The sequence below is a fragment of the Dermochelys coriacea genome, chromosome 3, assembly GCF_009764565.3.
Source record: "Dermochelys coriacea isolate rDerCor1 chromosome 3, rDerCor1.pri.v4, whole genome shotgun sequence".
NCBI lineage: Eukaryota > Metazoa > Chordata > Testudines > Dermochelyidae > Dermochelys > Dermochelys coriacea.
Genome location: NC_050070.1, coordinates 98,255,593 through 98,278,514, shown reverse-complemented (window position 1 = coordinate 98,278,514; position 22,922 = coordinate 98,255,593). Strand labels below are relative to the sequence as shown.

The 22,922-nt window shown below is 42.7% G+C and overlaps 1 protein-coding gene across 1 annotated transcript in view; it reads right to left on the bottom strand.

Moving 5' to 3' along the window:
• Positions 1–19,760: 19,760 nt before the first annotated feature.
• RSPO3 (R-spondin 3) overlaps positions 19,761–22,922 on the bottom strand; it is an 89,243-nt gene continuing 86,081 nt past the window's right edge. Inside the window, exon 5 of the mRNA XM_038396183.2 lies at positions 19,761–20,926. Coding sequence (XP_038252111.1) covers positions 20,733–20,926 — 194 coding nt within the window. The 3' untranslated portion in view covers positions 19,761–20,732. The remainder of the gene's footprint in view (positions 20,927–22,922) is intronic.

The following is a 22,922-nucleotide window of genomic DNA, read 5'->3' as shown; positions in this document are numbered from 1 at the left end:
TCAAAGGTCCATCTTGCCCAGTATCCTGTTTTCCGACAGTAGCCAATGCCAGGTGCCCCAGAAGGAATGAACAGAACGGGTAACTATCAAGTGATTCATGCCCTGTCGCCCATTTCCAGCTTCTGGCAAACAGAAGCTAGGGACACCATCCCTGCCCATCCTGGCTAATAGCCATTGATGGATGACCTATCCTCCATTAATTTATCTAGTTCTTTTTTGAACCCTGTTATAGTCTTGGCCTTCACAACATCCTCTGGCAAAGAGTTCCACAGGTTGACTGTGTGCTGTGTGAAGAAATACTTCCTTTTGTTTGTCTTAAACCTGCTGCCTATTCATTTCATTTAGTGACACCTAGTTCTTGTGTTATAAGAAGGAGTAAATAATACTTCCTTATTTGCTTTCTCCATACCAGTCATGAATTTATCAATCATATCCCCCCTTAATTGAATATTTCCCTATGGCTTTATCCAAGATGAGATTAAAGTCCACAATAATGGATGGTGAAGGAGAATTGATTGGGTGTGAATGGTCTTGGAGAGTGAGCAGTAAGAATAGGAAAGGGGATCCTGATATATGTGACTGAATTAATTTATCATTTCAGATTCACACTACAAAGCTTGCAGAACTAAAGATTTTGAGGATTAAGTGTTAGATTTTATAAGAAGGATGGTTCTGTTAACACGGAGCTGTAGTGAGAGATGGGCTTAAGGCTTTGCTGATGCTTTCATGGTGTGGAAATCATCCCTTTTTGTATTGAATTTAACCATTCTAAGTGGGGATAAGATACATAGTTATTGAGGACCTGCATACTCGGTGGCTGATTTGACCTACATTCTGTGGCAAAGTTTCTATGGCATGTAGGCTCAGAGCCTCAAAAGGAGTTAGGATTTAAATAGGAGATAGACACCTAAATGCCTTTAAGGATCTGGGCCTCCAGGCCAACCATGGTGAAATTCTACAGTAGTTCCAAGCAAATTAAAAAATGGAGGTTTCTGTTCAATTAAGTGTGAAAATACTAATAGTGTCAATGCAGTAATTCTTTGTGTTATTTAATTTGATAGCAAATTCAGTTTATTTTACATCACCATTATATCTTCAGTTTTCAGGATGGTGAAGAATTTTGTGTTGAAAACTCCTGACTGAACTGCATAAATTATGAAGTGAGAAGGTGGAAGTTTTGCCAGCTGGGTTAGGGCCGGTTGGGGTGTTGGGAAGATGTGGGAAGTAGTTTGGGATTGTGTGGTAAGCACATAAGCTGCATATTTCTACTGAAAGGTTCAGCAGTGAAATAAGTAGTAATTTTGACATCTAAGCTGTCATCATTAAACTTCAGGGTTAATGCTACATTGATATGAACAGGAGCGACTGCCACTTCTTACAGCTACCGTTTCAGAGTGTCCACAGACTTAGCTAGACACCACTGAAGTGGTTTACATGATTTCTTGTGGTTTTTTTTAATTAAAGCTTGCATTCTAGAGCACATTTTTGCAGCAAAATGTGGAATTTGCTGAACGTTCTGTGGCTGCAGAATTGCAGAACACATGGGCTTAGGCCATAATATTTTCTTATTAGAATAAACAGGAAAGAAGAATAACTGTTAAATATGACAGTATAAGAAAACTTGTGCAGGCTTTGGGATAACTTGCCAAAAAAGCGTATTTCTATAGCTAGATCAGCCAAGACAAGGTATTGACATGAAAGTTCTAATTGAAGAACTGAACTGGTGCCAAGCAGTAAAAAATGATAGGACAATTTATAAACCTGGTTAAAGGGCTTCCATTGATTGCATATCCAAAATGGATAAATGAAACTGGAGCACCGTCTAATAGGATCAAGTGGCCCCTACACTGGAGTTTATTGGAAAACTAAATCAATGTTTACAGCAGACTGTTAAAGTCTAATATTTAAATAATATGCTTTATTTTTAAAGCACATTCATTTTATGATTGTTTCATTCTCAGCGTGTTGAGGACACATATACTCATCCTTAGTGTTCCGCAGTCAGCTTCTGAAGATGAATCTACTCCTCAGTAAATGAGCAGCAAGCGGTCTGACAGCCTCAAGACAGCTGCCTGTATGCCAGAGCCCTGCCTCCCAGCATGGAGCTGCTGAGGGCTCCATCTTAACTGCTGTCCTCCGTAATGCATTGTGCACAAGTCACATCACCAAAAGGAAGAAATGGAGGTGACAGTAGATTCAACAGGCAAATTTCTTTACCAGACATACTTGACTAAACGGGAAAACAACTGCCAAATTTTATCAAGCATCCTCATTAACCAGTTACACATAAGAACTGGGCAAAGCTTCCATTATCCTAGTTAGTGTGACTCGGGGAGGAAGGATGGTTTTGTAAGTATGGCACAAGATTAGGCATCATGAAATCTGGGTTCTGTTCCTAGCTGTGAACTTGAACAAGTCTTCTGTCCTCTTTGTGCCAGTTGCCTCATTTAATAAATGAGGATACCTACCTACTTCACCAAGATACTGTGGGGACTAATACATTAGTGTGTGTAAAACCCTTTGTGTGGGAGATGCTATAGAAGTGTACAATATTAATAGCGTTGGAAGTTGTTTTCACTGAGTGGAGGCAGAGTTTCAGATTGTTTCAGGTCTAGTTGCAGGGGAGGAATGAACATTCCTTCTCCTTCCTGTGTGGCATCTGTCAGAACTTGTAATTGTCACTTTGTGGCCTCTAAACAAATCATTTGAATCATTCTTAACAGATGCTACCTCTCTGTAATTCCACAACCTTGTTGGCATCCATGTACATGTGTGCTGTATAGAGGGGGAGGAGAGAGCTCAGTGAGCTAAAATAATCTTCCACTCATACTTGACAAAAGGGGGTTAAATCAGATCAACAGCTCATCCTGGCTTCCCAAAGGCATATGGCTACCCACTTCAGTCCTGCTGCTGGAGGGAAGAGATTGGATGAAGAGTTACTGAGTCTACTGTGGGAGCCTGAAGTCCTGAATGATCTTACTTTTGATTAAGGCCAGTCTCGGCAGCAGGAGCAGCAAAGAGAAAGAAGGTCATTGAGCTAAACTGGGGTGAAGCCATGACCATCTGAAAAACAAGAAAGCAATATTGAATGGGACCCTGAAATAAATATGGAGCCAGTGGAGTAGGATGATGGAGGTGATCTGATAATATTTTAATGTAATTTCCTGTGGGAATGATGCTTACACATCAGAAAACTGTTGGGGGTAAAACGGTGAGAAGGGGCAATATTCTTTCACAGTATTTGTAAGCAACAGAGATGCTACTGATAATAGGGTCTGTTACTGCTATGCATTGTACAGGGCTGCTAAGACCATTTGGTGCAGCTTATGAAGTTTGTACCTAGTGGAGGATCAGGTCCTGTGCATTTACATGTCTGAGATGTCCACTAGAATTAATGAGAACTACACATGAAAATTCATTGGAAATGAGGGGAATTAATAGATTCTCCAATGTACACAAGGGACACTAAAATGCCCCGTCTCTCTTAGTGCAGTAAGGTGGAATAACACAGTAATAGAATAATTACCATAATATTCTCTAACAATGGAAGTCTTGTTGATGGTTGAATATATTTAAATTAAGGATTTCTCAAAACACAAAGAAAGGGCAGTATTGTGAACTGCCAGTGCCCATAACTTAATAGGTAATTGTAGCTATGCATGAGCCATGTTCACGCCTGATTAAACTGATTTATCCAGTAATAGCAGGCTTACTGCAATATCTATATGATGCTATTTCCAAACAATAGAAACTGTAAGGGCTAAAGGCTAGCCAGTGAAACTACCTCCCTGTGTGCAAATAAATTATCTAGTCACTATTATAAAACGAAAAGCATTGTGTCCTGGCAGACTTGCAACAAAGAAATCATTATCTGTCTGGCCTATGCACTGGAGAACAATTATCTGTATTTCCAAAATTAAAAATCTAATTAAAACATTATTATGGGTTCACAAAACAAAGTGTCAGTTCTTCTACTGCCATGATTTATCACTGTGTCTCAGGGACCAATCCCATACTTACTAAATCAATAGTCCACATTTTCCCCTGGGTTAAGGTTGCTTTGCACAGCTCCATTGGCCAGGGGAATATCACCCAGTGTAGTGAGTGATATGAAGCCTTTGTAATAGTTCTTGCATCAACCCCTTCCCATGTAAGAGGCATGGCTGGGGGAGAGGGAAGATAGATACTTAGGATGCCTCTCAATCACTATGGTCCTCAGTTGCCTTGTTGGTGCTATTGGCAATTAGGGTATTTTAAAGCAGCCTTCAGCCCAGTGCACAGTGGTCCCACGTTTTGAGGGCTCATAAAAATGGTTTAAAGCCAACTCTGCATTCTTCTCAGTTGCACTGAGCACCCCTTGGCCACAGCTGAAAATCTGAGCCATTAGATCTTCAGTAGGAGCAGGGTCTAGCCCTTATTTATGTAATGACAGAACAAGATGCTTAATGTTTTCAAGATATATTAGCCATCTTGCGGATAGATCATGCCTTGAGGTGAGAAAAAATGCTTTTGGGGTGGGCTGAGCTCTGTTTCATTGACTATTAGGGGGCATGGCTTGTATGCACTCTTCTGTTTTCACTTCCATTTGCTCTTTGCCTTTTATTTTGTCCCTTCAGATTCAATCATAGAATCATAGAATACCAGGGTTGGAAGGGACCCCAGGAGTTCATCTAGTCCAACCCCCTGCTCAAAGCAGGACCAATTCCCAACTAAATCATTCCAGCCAGGGCTTTGTCAAGCCTGACCTTAAAAACCTCTAAGGAAGGAGATTCCACCACCTCCCTAGGTAACCCATTCCAGTGCTTCACCACCCTCCGAGTGAAAAAGTTTTTCCTTCCCTTTCCTCTGTACCTGTTGAGAAAAGATGGGCCACATTGCCAATGATATTATTGAGCATACAGGTAAGTCAATGAAACACAAGAGGAATTTTGTGTGCTAGCCTATTGTGGTGGGCTGTACTCACCTCTTGAGCATTCCTGGCCCTTGACTCACGGTGCTGACATTTTCTTCCGTTAGCAGCAATCCCTGAGGGCTGTCATCTGGCCTCTGTGGGTCTTCTGCGACTTGGCCCTCCAGCCAGGTCATACAGTCCAAATCCCTTCCCGGGGAAAACAAACTAAAAAAATAGAAACAGGTTCTTGCCCTTCAGGGCCAATTATAAACAAAATAGTTTCTTATCCTTTCTGGATTAACTTCTCTCTCTAGGACTGAATGAGCAGGGTTCTTTCTTAGCCCCTGTCACTGATTGGGGCCAATAATTTGCTTGGCCCCTCCTCACGCCTGTGGCTCCAGTTAGGAAAAGCATTGCTGCAACCAGGCAGCTGCTTCTATTTCAGCATACTGGGCCTTGATTCACTATTGCTGGTCTGCAGCCCTTCTAGCTGCTAAAAGACCAGATCTTGCAGGTTTCCAAAATGGTTTCCATTTTCTTCACAGATAACTGTTTCCTGAGGCAGGGTGCAGCAGGGCATCCAATAGGAGGTCACAAAGGTCTGGTACAACCCATTACACCTACAAAAATTGGCTTACACTGGAAAAAAATGTGTTTGTTGACTGGACCTTTACCCATACATGAATTTGCTATTATTGGCATTCTGTGCTTCAGGGTTTCATCCTATGAGGGGCTGAGTTCTTTTCTTGCTGATTGCCATGAGATTTGAGAATAGTCAGCACGTGGCAGGAAGTGATCACCTGGAAGGTTTGGCCTTTAGTAAGGCTCAAGAAGAAGTACTTCAGGCTGGGATTGAGCTATATGGGGAAACATAAAGCTTTCCCTAGTGATACTAGTTTCTCCCTTTTACAAGTATTAAAAGTCACCTCCCTAACAGAAAAAGTCAACAATACTGCTAAATTCAAGTAATAAGCTGTAGGCTGTATTACCATTTCCACAGAATCCCTCCATGCTAGGAATCTCATTCCCCTTTAAGGGGGATTCCTGAGATAGTGGCAAGCAGGAAAGCCTGTCAATACTTTTCCACTGGAGCTGTACTGATAGGGGAGTGGGAGAAAGTGAAGGAATACTAGGCCTACATAAGGATGGCCCTGATCTATGTCAGATCCACCCATATCCACAGTGATCTCAGGGGATTTCAGATTCTGGGGCCTGCCCATACCATTGAATGCAGGGCACCCCCACCCCATAATGGAATTAGGAATCTGCCTGGTAAGGAGCTCAAGATTTGACCAGCGAATATAGTTGTGTATTGCTGATCGTAGTTGTGTGTATGCATATGCAGTAATTTTAGCTTTTTTGCTAATTAAATATCCATCTCCAATTTGATATATTTGACATATTATGTAAAGTTTTTGTATATTATTTGTATTGTCACATGATGTGATGGGGTGTATCTTCCCCGAACTGGCTCCACAGGGGTTAACTGTGCATTACAGGTGGAGGAAGCCAAGCCCATCCATCCTTGCTGGGCATGCTCAGCCTGGAAACAAGGTATAAAGGGAAGCAGCCCAGCCCAGTTGGGCTGGACTGCTGAGGAGGGTGGATGTGTATTGTGAGCTCCCTCTATAGAGCTGAGGGAGCCCCAGTTCAGAGGCCAGTCATGCTGAACTCCATATGGACACTGGCCGTTGGAGACCTGGGAAGGGACTAAGCCACAGTGGACTTCGTTACCAGATGACCCCATGGACTGCTAGACTGGGTAGGAAGTAGCCCAGGGGAAGGGGAAATAGATACTAGTCTGGTTGTAGGACCAGGAGAATCATCAGCACATTTTGACCCTCCTGCCACTGTTAAGGCCCTGGGCTAGGACCTGGTGGAGCAGGTGGGCTTGGATCCCGCTTCTCCTGCTGCCATCTCCACACCAGCATAGCAGTTTCTCCCTACCTTAGGCCTAGAGGCTTGTGGTTTTTTACCATTCACCCAAGTTGGAACGCTAGACTATTGAGACTGAGTTTGCTGCTCCACCCTGTCTGCGGGCCTGAGCAACCCAGATTGTTTGCTGCTTCTCTGCCCTGTTTGAAGGCTGGAGCACCACAGACTGTTGATTTATTGCTCTACTCTGCTTGAGGGCCTGAGATCCTGAGTGATACCCCAATCTACCCTGACTGCTAGGTCACACTGCTCTGGGAGCAAGGGTAGCCCAAAGGATTCTGACTGCTAGGCCCTGCTCTCCTGTTTTGTGGGTTAGCCATCAGAGAGACTGTAGCAACTGGGGTGTAAGCTCGCTGTTGACTGTATGTGACTGGACATCCCTTGACAGAGTTATCTACCCTGCCACAAATGGATCAAAATTTGATTAATTCAATCCTTACAAATATCAAAAGTTTACAGCCTTCATTTTCTGTATGACATGATTCTGTCATGAAACTGGAAAATAAAGCATTTTTAGGATGACTTAGGTTCCATAAAAGTTTTCAGAAGCTAGGCAGAAGTCCTGTGATGAGACTTTAGCATCTTTTGAACTGCTTCAATAGACGACCCCAGGGAAAAAAAAATCTGAGAAATGTATGTATCTGAGGAATTCAGTGTCACAAACTAACATGTCTGACCACTAAAGAAAAAGCCAAAACCAACCAATAAAAGCCCACTAGTTTTGTAATATACAACTATATTGTGTCAGGAAAAATTTTTATAACCATAATTTATAATTATTTGCTCAGATACCAGGTCTGGATTTAACCCTATGGCCAAAATCATAGCAGGGTGTTGGGGGTTAGAGTCAAGCATGATGACTAGGATTTTCTTTTTGTAGTAGAAAATTTCAGAAAAAAAATACCATGAGCCATGTTAAATATTAATAAAATTCCACATAAAAAAATTGTCTCATCTATGTTGCTCACACCAAACTTTCTATCCCACATGTGGCATGTACTTCTTCCTGGTCCTCCATTCCTCCTGATCAGGTCCTTATGCACTGACCCAGCTGTGAGGAGAGGCAGAGGCAAACCAAGACAAAAGGAATCATTTTAAATTTTTTATACTTCATATGGAAAAACCTCAATTGTACCAGGTGCATAAAATAATATAATATGTTACCAAGTGCTTATAATAATAAACTATTGGTTACCAATACATTAACCTTTACAAACTTGTACACGCTACTCTTCCTCACTCTGTGCAGTTAATACCAAATGCATTGTTATAAATAAGAACAAAAGATTACTCTACAATATACTCAAAAAGAAAAGGAGAACTTGTGGCACTTTAGAGACTAACAAATTTATTTGAGCATAAGCTTTCGTAAGCTACAGCTCACGTCGTCGGATGCAACCAATGAAGTGAGCTGTAGCTCACGAAAGCTTATGCTCAAATAAATTTGTTAGTCTCTAAAGTGCCACAAGTACTCCTTTTCTTTTTGTGAATACAGACTAACACGGCTGCTACTCTGAAACCTGTCATTCTACAATATACTGTGTCACTTCAGAGAAGAATAAACATTTCCTTTCCTTGGCTGCAAGTCCTGTTCCATTCTTGGTGTCCTGTTCTTTGCTTCTCTTTGGCTTGAAGTGCTCCTTAGCTTCTATGTTCCTGTGGCTGTATGTCTTTGCATCGAGTTTATCCACAAGTGGGGTTTCTTCACCTGGCAGGCCCTCATTGTCTATTAGATATCTTGAATTGTATTCCTTCAATAGATGTTCAAACAGTCATTCTCTCGGTCCATGTACTTTAGGTCCTTTATGGGCGGGTATCTTGTTACTGTTTTCAGGACCTGTTTTCATCTAACACAGCTTTTTGATCAATTGCCTTTCTCGCTGATTATATTTCCTTTCATTTTTTCCCCTTGATACTCTCTCTAGCACATCTGTACATTTTATTTCTCACTACTACTTCTCTTCTCTAATAGTGCCTGCTCACGTAACCAGGCCTGTTTTTTTTTTCTGCTTCTCCTGACCTGAAACCTTTCCTATTTTCCTTCTTTCCTCCTCCTCCTCACTTCCCAGTCCCCTACTTTCATTCTCCTGTTCTTTTATTTTAATCCCTCACCTCTTACCCCAGCTTTGGTTCATCCATTAGCTCAACATCCAGCCTTTTCTCCTTCCCTCCTGCTTCTCTCACAGCTTTCTCCAACTCCCCCTTTGGGCAGATTCTATGCCTCCCTTCCAGCTCAAGCTGCCCTTTTCCTGGCTGCATCTCTCCTCTGAGCATCATTCTATGCCACTGCACCACGTGCCATGGCCAGGGTTACTGAACTTATTCATCCCTCCTTTCCAACTGAGGAGTGTGGAGAGCAGAATAGTGATGATTCTTCATCCCATTCTTTGCAGGACGCATCCAGGGCTACTGACAGTTCTTCACTGTATTCTATCATCTCCCCATATTACTCGTAGTGCAGTGGCTGTGTAGACAGACATGATTAGGCATTGTACGTACAACCACAGTTAAAACACATTCAGCCTTACACATTAGATTCTGTTTAATCAATGGGCTGAAATGTTGACTGCTAGAGTACTAATGTATTGTTCTAGGGTAAAATTTTTAACTGTGTCAAAGTGATTTGGGAGCATCAGTCTCATTTTCAGAAGTGACTTAGACACTCAGGTCTGGTCCACACTACGAGTTTGTCAGATTTAGCAGCATTAAATTGAATTAACCCTGCACCCATCCACACAACAAAACCGTTTTTTTTACATAAAGGGCTCTTAAAACCGATTTCTGTACTCCTCCCCAACAAGGGGATTAGCACTGAAATTGATATTGCCGTTTCAAATTAGGGTTTGTGTGGACGCAATTCAGAGGTATTGGCCTCCGGGAGCTATCCCACAGTGCACCATTGTGACCGCTCTGGACAGCACTCTGAACTCAGATGCACTGGTCAGGTTTACAGAAAAAGCCCCTGGAACTTTTGAATCTCATTTCCTGTTTGGCCAGGCGAGCTCATCAGCACAGGTGCCCATGCGGTCCCAGAATTGAAAAAGAGCTCCAGCATGGACCATACGGGAGGTACTGGATCTGATTGCGTATTGGGAGAGGAATCTGTGCTATCAGAACTACGTTCCAAAAGATGAAATGCCAAAACATTTCAAAAAATCTCTAAGGCCATGAGGGACAGAGGCTGCAGCAGGGACACAACACAGTGCTGTGTGAAACTTAAGGAACTCAGACAAGTGTACCAGAAAACCAAAGAATCAAACGGATGCTCCGGGACAGAGCCCCAAACATGCTGCTTCTACACTGAGCTGCATGCAATTCTAGGGGGGGGGCACCATTACCCCACCCCTGTCCGTGGACTCTGATGGGGTACTCTCCACAATGCCTGAGGATTTTGCGGAAGGGGAAGATGAGGAGGAGGAGGAAGAGGATGAGCTTGAGGAGAGCACACCGTTCTCCCCGACAGCCAGGATCTTTTTATCTCCCTGATTGAAATACCAACCCAACGAAGTCAGAGAAGGGACTTCTGGTGAGTATACCTTTTTAAATATAATACATGTTATAAAAGCAAGTGTTTTTTTAATGATTAAGTAGCCCTGAGGACTTGGGATGCATTCGTGGTCAGTACAGCTACTGGAAAAGTCTGTTAAAGTATCTGGGGATGGAGCAGAAATCCTCCAGGGACATCTCCATGAAGCTCTCCTGGAGGTACTCTAAAAGCCTTTGCAGAAGGTTTCTGGGGAGAGCAGCCTTATTCCATCTTCCATGGTAGGACATTTTATCATGCCATGCTAGTAGCAAGTAATCTGGTATCATTGCATGACAAAGCCTGGCAGCATATGGTACTGGTTTTTGCTGGCATTCAAGCAACATCTGTTCTTTATCTTTCTGTGTTATCCTCAGGAGAATATCGTTCACGGTAACCTGGTTGAAATAGGGGAATTTAATTAAGGGGATGTGCAGAGGTGGCCGTTCCTACTGGGTTGTTTGCCTGTGGCTGAAAAGAAATCCTCCCTGCAGGAGGCGGGGTTGGACCATTGGCGCTGAGCTGTTCGCATTTGGCTAGCAGGGATCTTCCCTGATACCAGCCATGCAGTGGGGTGAGGGGTAAAGCGATCATCCCAGAGAATTGGATGGGGGGAGGGTTAGTTTGGTTTCTGCTGCAGCACGTTAACAGGAAAAACTGCAGCACTAAATGGCCAACTCAAAGTGTTTTGCTTGATATGGAAGAGGAGGGGGCTGCTCTTATAAAGGTTGCAGAAGCCAAAAGACTAGGGCTTACCATGGCTGCCTGCAAGCCAAATTCTGTAGCCCGGCACTGTGTGTGTGATCTCTAACACCAAAGCCACAGGCACTCAATATAAGATGCAAAATGCGACCTTGTACCAAAATCACATGTGCTATGTAATGTGAATAGTGTTGTTCACTGTGAAAGAGTATAGCCATTGTTCTGTAAAATGTAAGTCTTTTTAAATACTTCACTCCTTTTTTTCCTCCAGCAGCTGCAAATGTTTCAAGCATCCCTCCTTGGTCCAAAGGCTATCTCAAATAAGGTGGTAAAAAAAACGCCTGCACAATGAAATGTTCTCTGAGCTCATGCAGTCGTCCAGCACTGACAGAGCTCAGCAGAACGTGTGGAGAGACACAATAGCAAAGTACAGGAAAGTGGCCGATGAACGTGAGGAGAGGTGGCGGCAGGAAGATCAGAGGAGGCATGATGCAATGCTGGGGCTACTATAGGATCAAATAGACATGCTCCGGTGTCTGGTGGAGGTTCATGAACAGCAGCAGGATCAGACTGCTGCTGCGGCCCCTGTTTAACTGCCCTCCCTCCTTCCCAAGTTCCATAGTCTCCTCATCCAGATGCCCAAGAACGCGGGGGGGGGGGGGCGGAGAGCGGGAGGCTCCAGGCACCCAACCACTCCACCCCAGTGGACAGACCAAGCAACGGAAGGCTGTCATTCCACAAGTTTTGAAGTGGCCTTTTCCTTCCCTCCTCCCACCCCATCCAGGCTACCTTGTGAGTTATCTCCCTATTTTTATAATCAATTAATAAAGAATACATGTTTTTTAAATGATGGTGACTTTATTTCCTTTTCAAGCAAGCTGTGATCGAAGGGGGGAAGGTGGGTGGCTTACAGGGAATTTAGAGGCAACCAAGGGGGTGGGGTTTCATCAAGGAGAAACAAAGGGAAGTACCCTGGCCAGTCATGAAACTGGTTTTCAAAGCTTCTCTGATGTGCAGCACTTCCTGCTGTGCTCTTCTAACCGCCCTGGTGTCTGGCTGCATGTATTCAGCGGCCAGGTGATTTGCCTCAACCTCCCACCCCACCATAAACGTCTCCCCTTTACTCTCAGAGATTGTGGAGCACACAGCAAGCAGCAATAACAATGGGAATACTGACAGGTTTCAGAGTAGCAGCCGTGTTAGTCTGTATTCGCAAAAAGAAAAGGAGTACTTGTGGCACCTTAGAGACTAACAAATTTATTAGAGCATAAGCTAAGTGAGCTGTAGCTCATGAAAGCTTATGCTCTAATAAATTTGTTAGTCTCTAAGGTGCCACAAGTACTCCTTTTCTTAATGGGAATACTGGTTTCAGAGTAGCAGCCGTGTTAGCCTGTATTTGCAAAAAGAAAAGGAGTACTTGTGGCACCTTAGAAACTAACAAATTTATTTGAGCATAAGCTTTCATGAGCTACAGCTCACTTCATTGGATGCATGGGAATATTGGTTTTGCTGAGGTCTGAGCAAGTCAGTAAACTGCGCCAGTGACCCTTTAAACATCCAAATGTACACTCTACCACCATTCTGCACTTGCTCAGCCTATAGTTGAAAAGCTCCTTACTACTGTCCAAGGTGCCTGTGTATGGCTTCATGAGCCAGGGCATTAAGGCATAGGCTGGGTCCCCCAAGGATAACTATAGGCATTTCAACATCCCCAACATTTATTTTATGGTCTGGGAAGTAAATCCCTTCCTGCAGACATTTAAACAGACCAGAGTTCCTGAAGACACAAGCATCATGAACCTTTCCCGGCCATCCCATGTTGATGTTGGTGAAACGTCCCTTGCGATCCACCAGTGCTTGCAGCACCATTGAGAAGTACCCCTTGCGGTTTATGTACTGGCTGCCCTGGTGGTCCGGTCCCAAGATAGGAATATGCATTCGGTCTATAGCCTCACCACAGTTAGGGAATCCCATTGCAGTAAAGCCATCTAGTATGACCTGCACATTTCCCACAGTCACTACCTTTGATAGCAGCAGCTCAGTGATTGCGTTGGCTACTTGCATCACAGCAACCCCCACAGTAAATTTGCCCACTCCAAATTGATTCCCGACTGACCGGTAGCTGTCTGGCATTGCAAGCTTCCACAGGGCTACTGCCACTCGCTTGTGAACTGTGAGGGCTGTTATCATCATGGTATTCTTGTGCTTCAGGGCGGGGGAAAGCAACTCACAGAGTTCCAGGAAAGTGGCTTTATGCATGCGAAAGTTTCGCAGCTACTGGGAATCATCCCAAACCTGCAACGCTATGTGGTCCCACCACTCTTTGCTTGTTTCCCAGGCCTGGAATTGGCGATCCACGGCATGAGCCTGCCCCAGTAACACCATTATCTCCAAATCGCTGGGGACCGCGGTTTTAGACAAATCTGTGTTCATGTCCTCATCACCGAGCTGCCGTCGCCTCCTCGCCTGGTTTTTCAGGTGTTGATTCTGCATAAACTGCATGATAATGCATACAATGGTCATAACTGCTGCAGTCAGCTGAACTGGTGCCATGCTTGCTGTGCTATGGTGTCTGCTCGGGCAATCCAGGGAAAAGGGCACAAAATGATTTTCTGCTGTTGCTTTCACGGAGGGAGGGAAGGTTGACTGACGACATTTACCCATAACTACCCGTGACAAATTTTTGGCCCCATCAGGCATTGGGAGCTCAGCCCAGAACTCCAATGGGCAGGGGGGACTGCAGGAACTGTGGGATAGCTACCCAAAGCTCAGAATGTCGACACTTGCCACGGTACTGTGGACGCACACCACCAAATTAATGTGCTTAGTGTGGACACATGCACTCAACTTTATATAATCTGTTCCCCACAATCGACTTCTGTAAAATCGGAGTACTTTTGTAGTGTAGACATGGCCTTAGAGATTTAACTTTCATTGACTTTCAGTGAGACTTTGGTTCTTAAGTGCTTATGTCACTTCTGAAAATGGGATTTAGGCTCCAAAATTAAGTAGGTGGTCTTTGAAAATTTTACCTGTCATCTCTTTTTCAAAACACCCATGGGATCTTTAACTTCCACTGGGGTAACCACTTAATAAGACATATGGGGCACTTGGTTTAACATCTCAACTGAATGAGAACCGTCTAACAGTGAAGTTCTCCTTTAAATATTAGATGGGAAATGGGTTTCCCAACATGTGAGAATGTTTTGAGGTTTCAAAAAAAAATTCCTTTCCTGAATCAGAACAAAAAAGTCAAAAACTTTTCACAAACCAATAATCTGGAAAACCATTCAGATCAATCAATTGAAACATTTCATTTTGATTGTTTCAAAACATTTAATTTAAATTTCAGCCTTTTTTAAAAAAATTACCCTTTTTAGTATAAATTAACTAAAAGTTTGAAATACAAGTAGCTTCAAATGAAAAATGACACTTTTCATTTAGAAACTGTCAAAATGGGACATATTGATTTTTTTTTAAAATCAGGATTGTCATTGAAACTGACCCTTTACTGTGAATAGTTTCGGTTGCAACAAATTAGTATTTTTGGACAGAAAAAATGACTTCACTGGAAAATTCCTGACCAACTCTATTTAATACTGCACTAAAATATGCTTTCCAACCAGACATATATTAAATGACTAGGTATATCTCTTCTACAATTCATATTCTAAGGTCATATTTCAAGGGGCCCATGTTTTAGCAGAGGGTGTATCATCTGGGACTTAGTGCTTATAGAGGCGTTTGGATATTTTAGCTTGCCAAGTGAAACCATGCTATGGCAGGTCAGCTATCGCTCAAAGGTATAAATCTATCAGTTTCCTCATCCCTGACTGAGTGACTCATGAAAGCATGGTAGCACACTGTACCCTGATCAAATTAAGCTAATGATATGAAAACAATACAGCTTTGAAACCAAAGTTTTGACTGATCTTGTGGGAAAAAAATCCAATTGTTTTCTTAATTTTTCAATTATTATTGTTTAAAGGGGCATTGTCACAGATTTAGGCTCAAAATTTGACCTGCCTTCCCAAAATGGAAAATACTCAGGCTTCTCAATATCTCTGTTGTTTAAAATCTCTCATTCCATCACTGAGAAATACATAAATAAACTGAACTAACTTTTGGGAAAACTGCTCAAGCATGTTTTGTGCTCCCTCTGCTGGCTCAATTGAAGCTGTTACCTGATAAGAAAAGGAGTACGTGTGGCACCTTAGAGACTAACAAATTTATTAGAGCATAAGCTTTCGTGAGCTACAGCTCACTAGCTGTAGCTCACGAAAGCTTATGCTCTAATAAATTTGTTAGTCTCTAAGGTGCCACACGTACTCCTTTTCTTTTTGCGAATACAGACTAACACGGCTGCTACTCTGAAACCTGTTACCTGATAATCATTGATGCTGTGTCTGATTGAATATACTTCAGCACACAGATATGTTTTTAGATGTTTTGACGTGGTGCACATCATATCCCCCAAACTAAACAGTGTTGTGATGGATCAATCCTTTGGTGAATAACCCCCAAGAGGAACATAGGTGCAGCAGAAAACAGCGTTGTTGATCCAATGGCTAGTTTTCCTTCAGAGTCAGTAATGAACCCCAGCAAAGCAACAGGAAGTACTCTACTACTGGTGATGTCTTTCAGATGAGAAATAAAACCGAAGCCCTGACTACAAGTTGCCATTTCAAATCCCATGGGATTTTTTATATAAGGAGACAATTTTGGCAGCCCCAAGCATTCAAAAATCATGATCCAGGGCCTCCCAAAATCAAAATATTAGCTTAAAAATTATGCAATTAAAAAAACTGTAGTTTTTTTATTTGCAGCATGAATTTTGAGACTTTAGGGTTTACCTGAATCAACTTTCGATGACTATGACTAAAACCCTTTTAAAATATTAAATCTGAGATTCTCATATAAACGCATGAATCTGGGAGCTAGGGATTTAAGAAAAGCATCAAATATTGTGAGACTCATGATAAAATTGAGAGAGCTAGCAACACCGAGAAGGGGAGCGAAATGTGATGCCAATGGCAAATTCTAAGTTGGATGCCAAAGATTAATTTTGCCTGCCTAGATTTTTCATAACATTTAAATTGCTTATTATTTTCTTCTTCACTTCCTGACCTAAACTAGTGCTGTTTTGCATTATTGCACAGAGACAAGAGGCGGATGAAATGACTGATGAATAGATTTGAAGATAAGAGATCGTTATGATCATCTAATCCTATTATCTGCCTAATGGAGGCCATATATTTCCACCAAGTGGCTTCTGCATGAAGCCCATAATTCCTGGTTGAGCCTATCTTTTAGAACGACATCCACTCTTCATTTAAAGATCGTGAATCCACCGCACCACAGTGTTGCTATCTCACTCTCACAGGTGCTGTCAGGTTTGTGAGAAGCTGCATTACAGGTGTTCATGGTGAGCCTTCTTATCTCCTGTCCAAGTCTCGATACCTATCACAGTTTTTGTGCTCAACAGAACATAAAGATTGTGCATGCTACCAACACTAGCCATTCCAAATTGGGTGTGGAGGAAGTGAGGTCATATCCTTGACCTCTTTCTATGCCCACAGCAAAGCAGGCTAACCACGGAGGGAAGCACATGCTGTGTTCAGCCCTCAGGTGAAATTGTAAATTATATCATTTCTTAAGCAAAAACTGGTAAGTAAAGGAATTTTTAGTACAAGGTTTCTGAGAAGCCAATGCCAAAAAATGGCATGTTAAAAAAAATGAAAAGCTATATAAAGAGAGAAGCATTTGACTGTGGGGTTTTTTTGTGGGTTTTTTTTTTTTGGAAAAGTGCAAAGCTCTCTCAAAGAAGACATCTTTATCTGAATATTTTGCATTGTCTGTTGCCATTTAACATGCAGAGAATGTGTACTTTTCCAAATGAATACTGAAATTCCACATGTTACTCTCAGCTGTATTTCAAAATGTGGCAGTTATTGAACACCCCATGATTGGTATGAATTAGCTGAGTGATTATGACTCCAGCTCTGTGTATTAAATTATAGATACATTGCATGGTGCTAGTCAAGTTATTTTTATTAAGTAACATTTCAGTAAAAATTGGTAACCAGGCACACTAAGTAGGTTGTATAGGCCTGAAAGCATGATTCCCATAATTCCGCACCAATGACTTGTTTTATGCTTGTAATCAGAAAACAAGCTTTCTATATTGAAAAATATCTGATACATCTTTAATCACATCTTGGATACAATGAAGACATTGTGCACTATAACCTCCTACTGAAGTAACTGAAGTTCAGTGCTAAGTTCATAGTACACCCAAGTTTTCTAGTATATGAAATTGCTCCTAGGGTTCCTTAGCACACATAAGAAAATTGCAAAGAATTCTCTCTCATCTCTTGAACAAATGTTTCTTCACTGAATAAAATCTCTAGCGTTTTTTAAAGCCACATAGTAGTCTATCTTAATTTAAGGTGACCCCTTAACAATGAACTATGGCAGGGGTCAGCAACCTTTGGCATGCCGCCCATCTGGGTAATCTGCTGGCAGGTCGCAAAACATTTTGTTTACATTGACCATCCCCCAACAGCTCCCAGTGGCTGTGGTTTGCCGTTCCCGGCCAATGGGAGCTGAGGGAAGTGATGCGGGCCTCAGGAATATACTGGCTGACGCTTCCCGCAACTCCCATTGGCCGGGAATGGAGAACCACGGCCACTGGGAGCTGTGGGGGGCCTTGCCTGTGGATGTCAATGTAAACAAAATGTCTTGCGACCCGTCAGCGGATTACCCTGATGCACTGCATGCTGAAGGTTGCTGACCTCTGAACTATGGTCTTGGCGTATGGTGCCCACCTGACTTTTTTTAACTCTTTCTTTTAAAATGGCATTCTTTTCTTAATTGCTTAATTGTCAATTCATAAGAACTTGGCTTACTTGGTAATTTCCCTCTTTAAATAAAACAAAACATTGATTTTTCTGTTGAGTAGAATTTCTAATAGGAGGAATTTCTAATAGCAGAAATGTCTCTTTCCATCTAAGCAGCAAATATAATATGTCTAGCAAATGCATTAGACACAGCAACTGTAAAATTCATGAGAGAGAGAATGAGAACAAACCACACATGATAGATGTTGGTCATGACGTTTAAATGCACTCCTGGAAGGAGCTCAGATACAATGGTGATGAGCATGGTATAAAAACCCACAAAGTAGAATATTAGCTTGGATGAAAATTATCTGAAGGGCTGTGAATGAACCATACTGTAAAGGGGATGTGTCAAGACAGGGGGAGGTGCTAGATATGGAGTCACAAGGAATGGTAAGTGGCTCAGCCTTAGTTAATATTGTTGTTAGAATTTTGGAAGAAAGGCTAAACCACATGTTTATTTCAGTCACCATTATAGTAGGAAACGAGCCAAATACCAATGGAGACTGAGAATAATACAGAGGGCCCTACGGTCAAATGTCAGAACAATTATGTCGCCTAACTAGTCAGGCTGTTATCTGGGGATCTTCACAGTGACTGGGTGTGGAGGAAGGAATCCTCCCTCCAAAGCCCTAGAGCTAGCCTCTGTGTTTTGTGTGGTTCCCTTTCTAGGAGAGAATGGCTGGCAGAGACACATACATCCCATGTGTGCTTTCCAAATCCTGACTCCCATTCTGCACTGGCTACGGAGGAATGGGCAGAATTTGGCACCCACAGTGGTTAGAAATGTCTAACAGAAATGACAGGATTAGCCTGGATCTGAAAAATGGAAGCTAGCATACTTGGGGAATAATATGAAATAGATATTTGATGAAAGGGAGACACTGGGACAGCAGTAGTACCAAGATAGCTCTTGGAATGTAAGTGAACAGTAAGGTAAGTAGGGGCTTGACATCTGATACAGAGGCAACAATACCCAATAGGTTAACTTGTGCATCGTTAGCCACTGCTCAAGGTAGGGGTTTATGGAGGTGCTCTGCTCCAGTGGGATCTCTTGAGGCATTATGCCTTACTCAGGCTGAATATCAGAGAACATTTCCTAACAAAGAACTCTATAAGCTGTGTAATAATCTCCCAAATTAATGGAGGTAGTGCGAGCAACTGGGACATTTGAAGAACTGGTCAAAGCACAGGAGAATATTATTATTAAATATATGCATTGCATTAGCACCTACAGGCCCCAGTCAGGAATCACATTTGGGGTAGGGACTCTTCATGAATTAAAAGGGTGGTCCCTGCCCCAAAGGGTAAGTAAAATGTAGGAAATAATCCTGCATTACCAAGATCCTTATCCAAATGCCACTGAAATCTTTCTATTAACTTCAATATGCTTTTGGATTGGACTCTCAGGGCAAAATCTGGTTCCACTGAAATCAAGGAGAGTTCTGTCATTGACTTTGATGGGGTAAGGATTTCACTCATGTCCTATTAGGTATTTTCCATCTTTATGTTATTCTATAAAGATAAAATCCATCCCTGAGCAGAGAGCCAGCACAAAGCCTACCCACCACTTAAGCATCACTGTAGCCTTCAAACTAGGGTGTAAGCAGGACACAAGTGGTGGTTGGGCCTTTTCTGGCCTTCTGACAAGTGGTGAATTTCACTTTGGCTGTGCCAGAGGGAATAAGTGGGGCATCTGTAGCATGATTTTCAAGCAAACAAAAATGGACCAAACTTTATCCACTCAATCCACAAATATATTTATTGTAGTGGCTTCTCTTTCACTAGATATACATTATTAAAGATGTAGTATCCCTTTCTCTTCATGACGTTCATAAAGCTGATTATAAAGTAGTAGATTCTTCCAGTAAAAAAGAAGAAGAAAACCCCCACGACTGTGAAAGACACATATTTCCGTGGTCTATTTTCTGTTCTTTATTAACTTAGCATTGTCTCCTACAAATACGATTTGTCAGTCACTGGAAGATTTGAAATGTAGATTTAAGTTACACATAATTATAAAAAGCATAGAACAGCATGCACCGTACCACTGTTTAGACCAGAAAACATTGTGTTGTCCCATAGCCAAGAGTGCTATACGAGCAAAGCACCACCACTTCTCCTTTAGGAACTTCAGTCTCTGAAGCTGCAGTTGCTTCCACTTCTTTTCCTTCTTTAACTTTCAACACCCTGCAGGTATTCCCCCTGGTATTTCTCATGAGTCTGGAACAAGTACTGGGGAACCCCAGGGTAATTCAGTTCAGATCCACCACAGGGTGCAAAACCTTAGATTCCTACTGGCTCTTGAAAAATGGTTTCCCTCCTGCCCCTCTCTGAATATTTATGTACAATATACAACGGGATACTTTGTCTTTGATTTAGACATCCCTCTTGTCTGATACTTTGCCTAAACAATACCTTGAAAAATATTTTACAGAGGAAGCAGGTTTTCATCCAGATGTCATTCATTATATTGCTATATTTTATACCTTATTAATAAGTATATACAAAATTTCTTAATTGCCTTTTGTCGATGCATGGCAGCATATAATGTAAGTTTTAAAGTATCCCTTTTTTAGATTTTTTTTTAATTCTTGGCTCATATCAGTCTCTTTAATAAACTATGATTGCCTGGAGAATATAGGAACTATTTGGAATGTTGTTTAAGGTTAAACAATAACTGATAGTATTGTCCATTTGTGGTTTGAATGGCTTGAGCATCTGTCATAGGGATCTGGTTGAGATAGCAGCATCATAAATCTAAAACAATCAGGTAAGGCCATTAGTGTACAGTGCTGATGGGTACTGGGTTCTGTTGTTTATCTTGGGCTTTTCTTTTCTTCGGCTGCATTTTGTTTTTGTTTTCCCGCTGTTCTCGGTTTTGTCTTCGGGATTCTCGGCCTTTGTTTTCCTGCCTTGTCTCCCTACTTTCTTCTTTGTTTGGCCTTTTCCCTTTCTCATCTCTATTTTTTTTCCCTGAAATAAAAATACATGGCACATTATAAGCAATACTCAGACCGTCCCAGTCTTTGAATCCCGTCTGTTTGCCAACAGCCTGAAAAATCGCCCTTTGATTACAAGCTCATGATGCTGAGGGTTAAAACAAAACATTAACCCAGTTGTCTGGAGAGCAATCATAGGTATCCATCTGTGAATCAGGTTATCAGGTAAAGTCCTGACCTAGGGTGAGATTCTCTACCCCCTGAGTTGAGCAAAGTGGCTGGAGTCTGGCCATAACCAGACAGTTGAGAATTCCTCTTATATGAGGGAAGTTCTTAGCTGGTACAAAGCTGGCATAGTTGGTTTCTATGCCAACTGCCCCATCAGCAGAGGTCATTGTGAGCATGGCAGAGTGACCTGCACTCCCTCAATTCTCATTTGGTGTATGCTCCAGCTGACATAAGATAAAGCACTCCCTAGAATGTGTGACAGGGCAAGGCCAGATGGCTATGGAAGAGTAGTGGGAGATAGATATATTAGCTCCAGGCTAAACAAATCTCTGGTACCAGGATAAGTGAAATGGCAGCTGCTCCAGGTCAATTAAGACACGTGGGGCCAATTAAGAACTTTCCAGAAGGAAGGGAGAAGGCTAAGTTGATTGGGACAGTTGAAGCCAATCAGGGGCTGGCTGAAACTAGTTAAAAGCCTCCCAGTCAGTCAGGTGGGTGTGCATGTCAGGAGCTGTGGGAGGAAGTTGTGCTGTTGGAGAGGCTGAGTAGTACACACCATATCAGGCACAAGGAAGGAGGCCCTTAGGTAAGGGTGAAGTGGAGCTTGAGGAAGTGAAGGCTGCTGCGGGGAAAGTAGCCCAGGGAATTGTACATGTCATGTTTCTGAAAGGTCAGTTACCATAGCTGATACTATTAGGGTTCCTGGGCTGGAGCCTGGAGTAGAGGGTGGGCCCGGGCTTCCCCCTCCCACCTTTGCTCCCTGATTAATCACTGAGACTGGGAGACAACAGAGACTGTGCAAGGAAGGATAACTTCTCCTCATCTCCCCTCCTGGCTTGTGATGAAAATGGCTCAGTAGACTGTGACCCTTGTCTCCAGAGAAAGAAGGGTTACGTGGAGGGTCACAGTGAGCCTCTGAGCCATTTTAGTCATAAGCTATAAGGGAGTGCGGAGCAGTTATCCTTCCTTGCACAGTCTCTGTTGTCTCCCAGTCTCAGTGATTAAACAGGGGGCAAAGGTGTGGGGGGAGCCCGGGCCCACCCTCTACTCTGGGCTCCAGCCCAGGGACCCTAATAGTATCAGCTATGGTAGCTGACCTTTTAGAAACATGACATGTACAATTCCCTGGGCTACTTCCCCCACAGCAGCCCTCACTTCCTCAAGCTCCACTTCACCCTTCCCTCAGGGCCTCCTTCCTTGTGCCTGATATGGTGTGTATTACTCAGCCTCTCCAACCGCACAACTTCTTCCCACAGCTCCTGACATGCACCCTCACCTGACTGACTGGGAGGCTTTTAACTAGTTTCAGCCAGCCCCTGGTTGGCTTCAGGTGTCCCAATCAACCTAGCCTTCTCCCTGCCTTCTGGAAAGTTCTTAATTGGCCCCATGTGTCTTAATTGACCTGGAGCAGCTGCCATTTCACTTATCCTGGTACCAGGGATTTGTTTAGCCTGGAGCTAATATATCTATCTCCCACTACTCTTCCATAGCCATCTGGCCTTGCCCCGTCACAGATGCTATAACTTATACCTGAGCCAGGAATCTGAGCAAATGTGGCTAATAAATCATGGAGCTGTAACTGGCTCCCTGCTTACTCCCCATCTCTGTCCCAGAGCTCTGCTCAGCACAGGAGAATATCTGGGATCCACAGTCTTAAAATTCTCCCTCTCCTGCAGAGGATTTCCTTCCCTGCAGGGAGAACTCCCTTGAATAATATTGACTCCAGCACTGGTATGTGACCATAATATGAGAAAATATTAACGTCTTAAGTGCTGAACCTTTTACCCATTGATACAAACCTG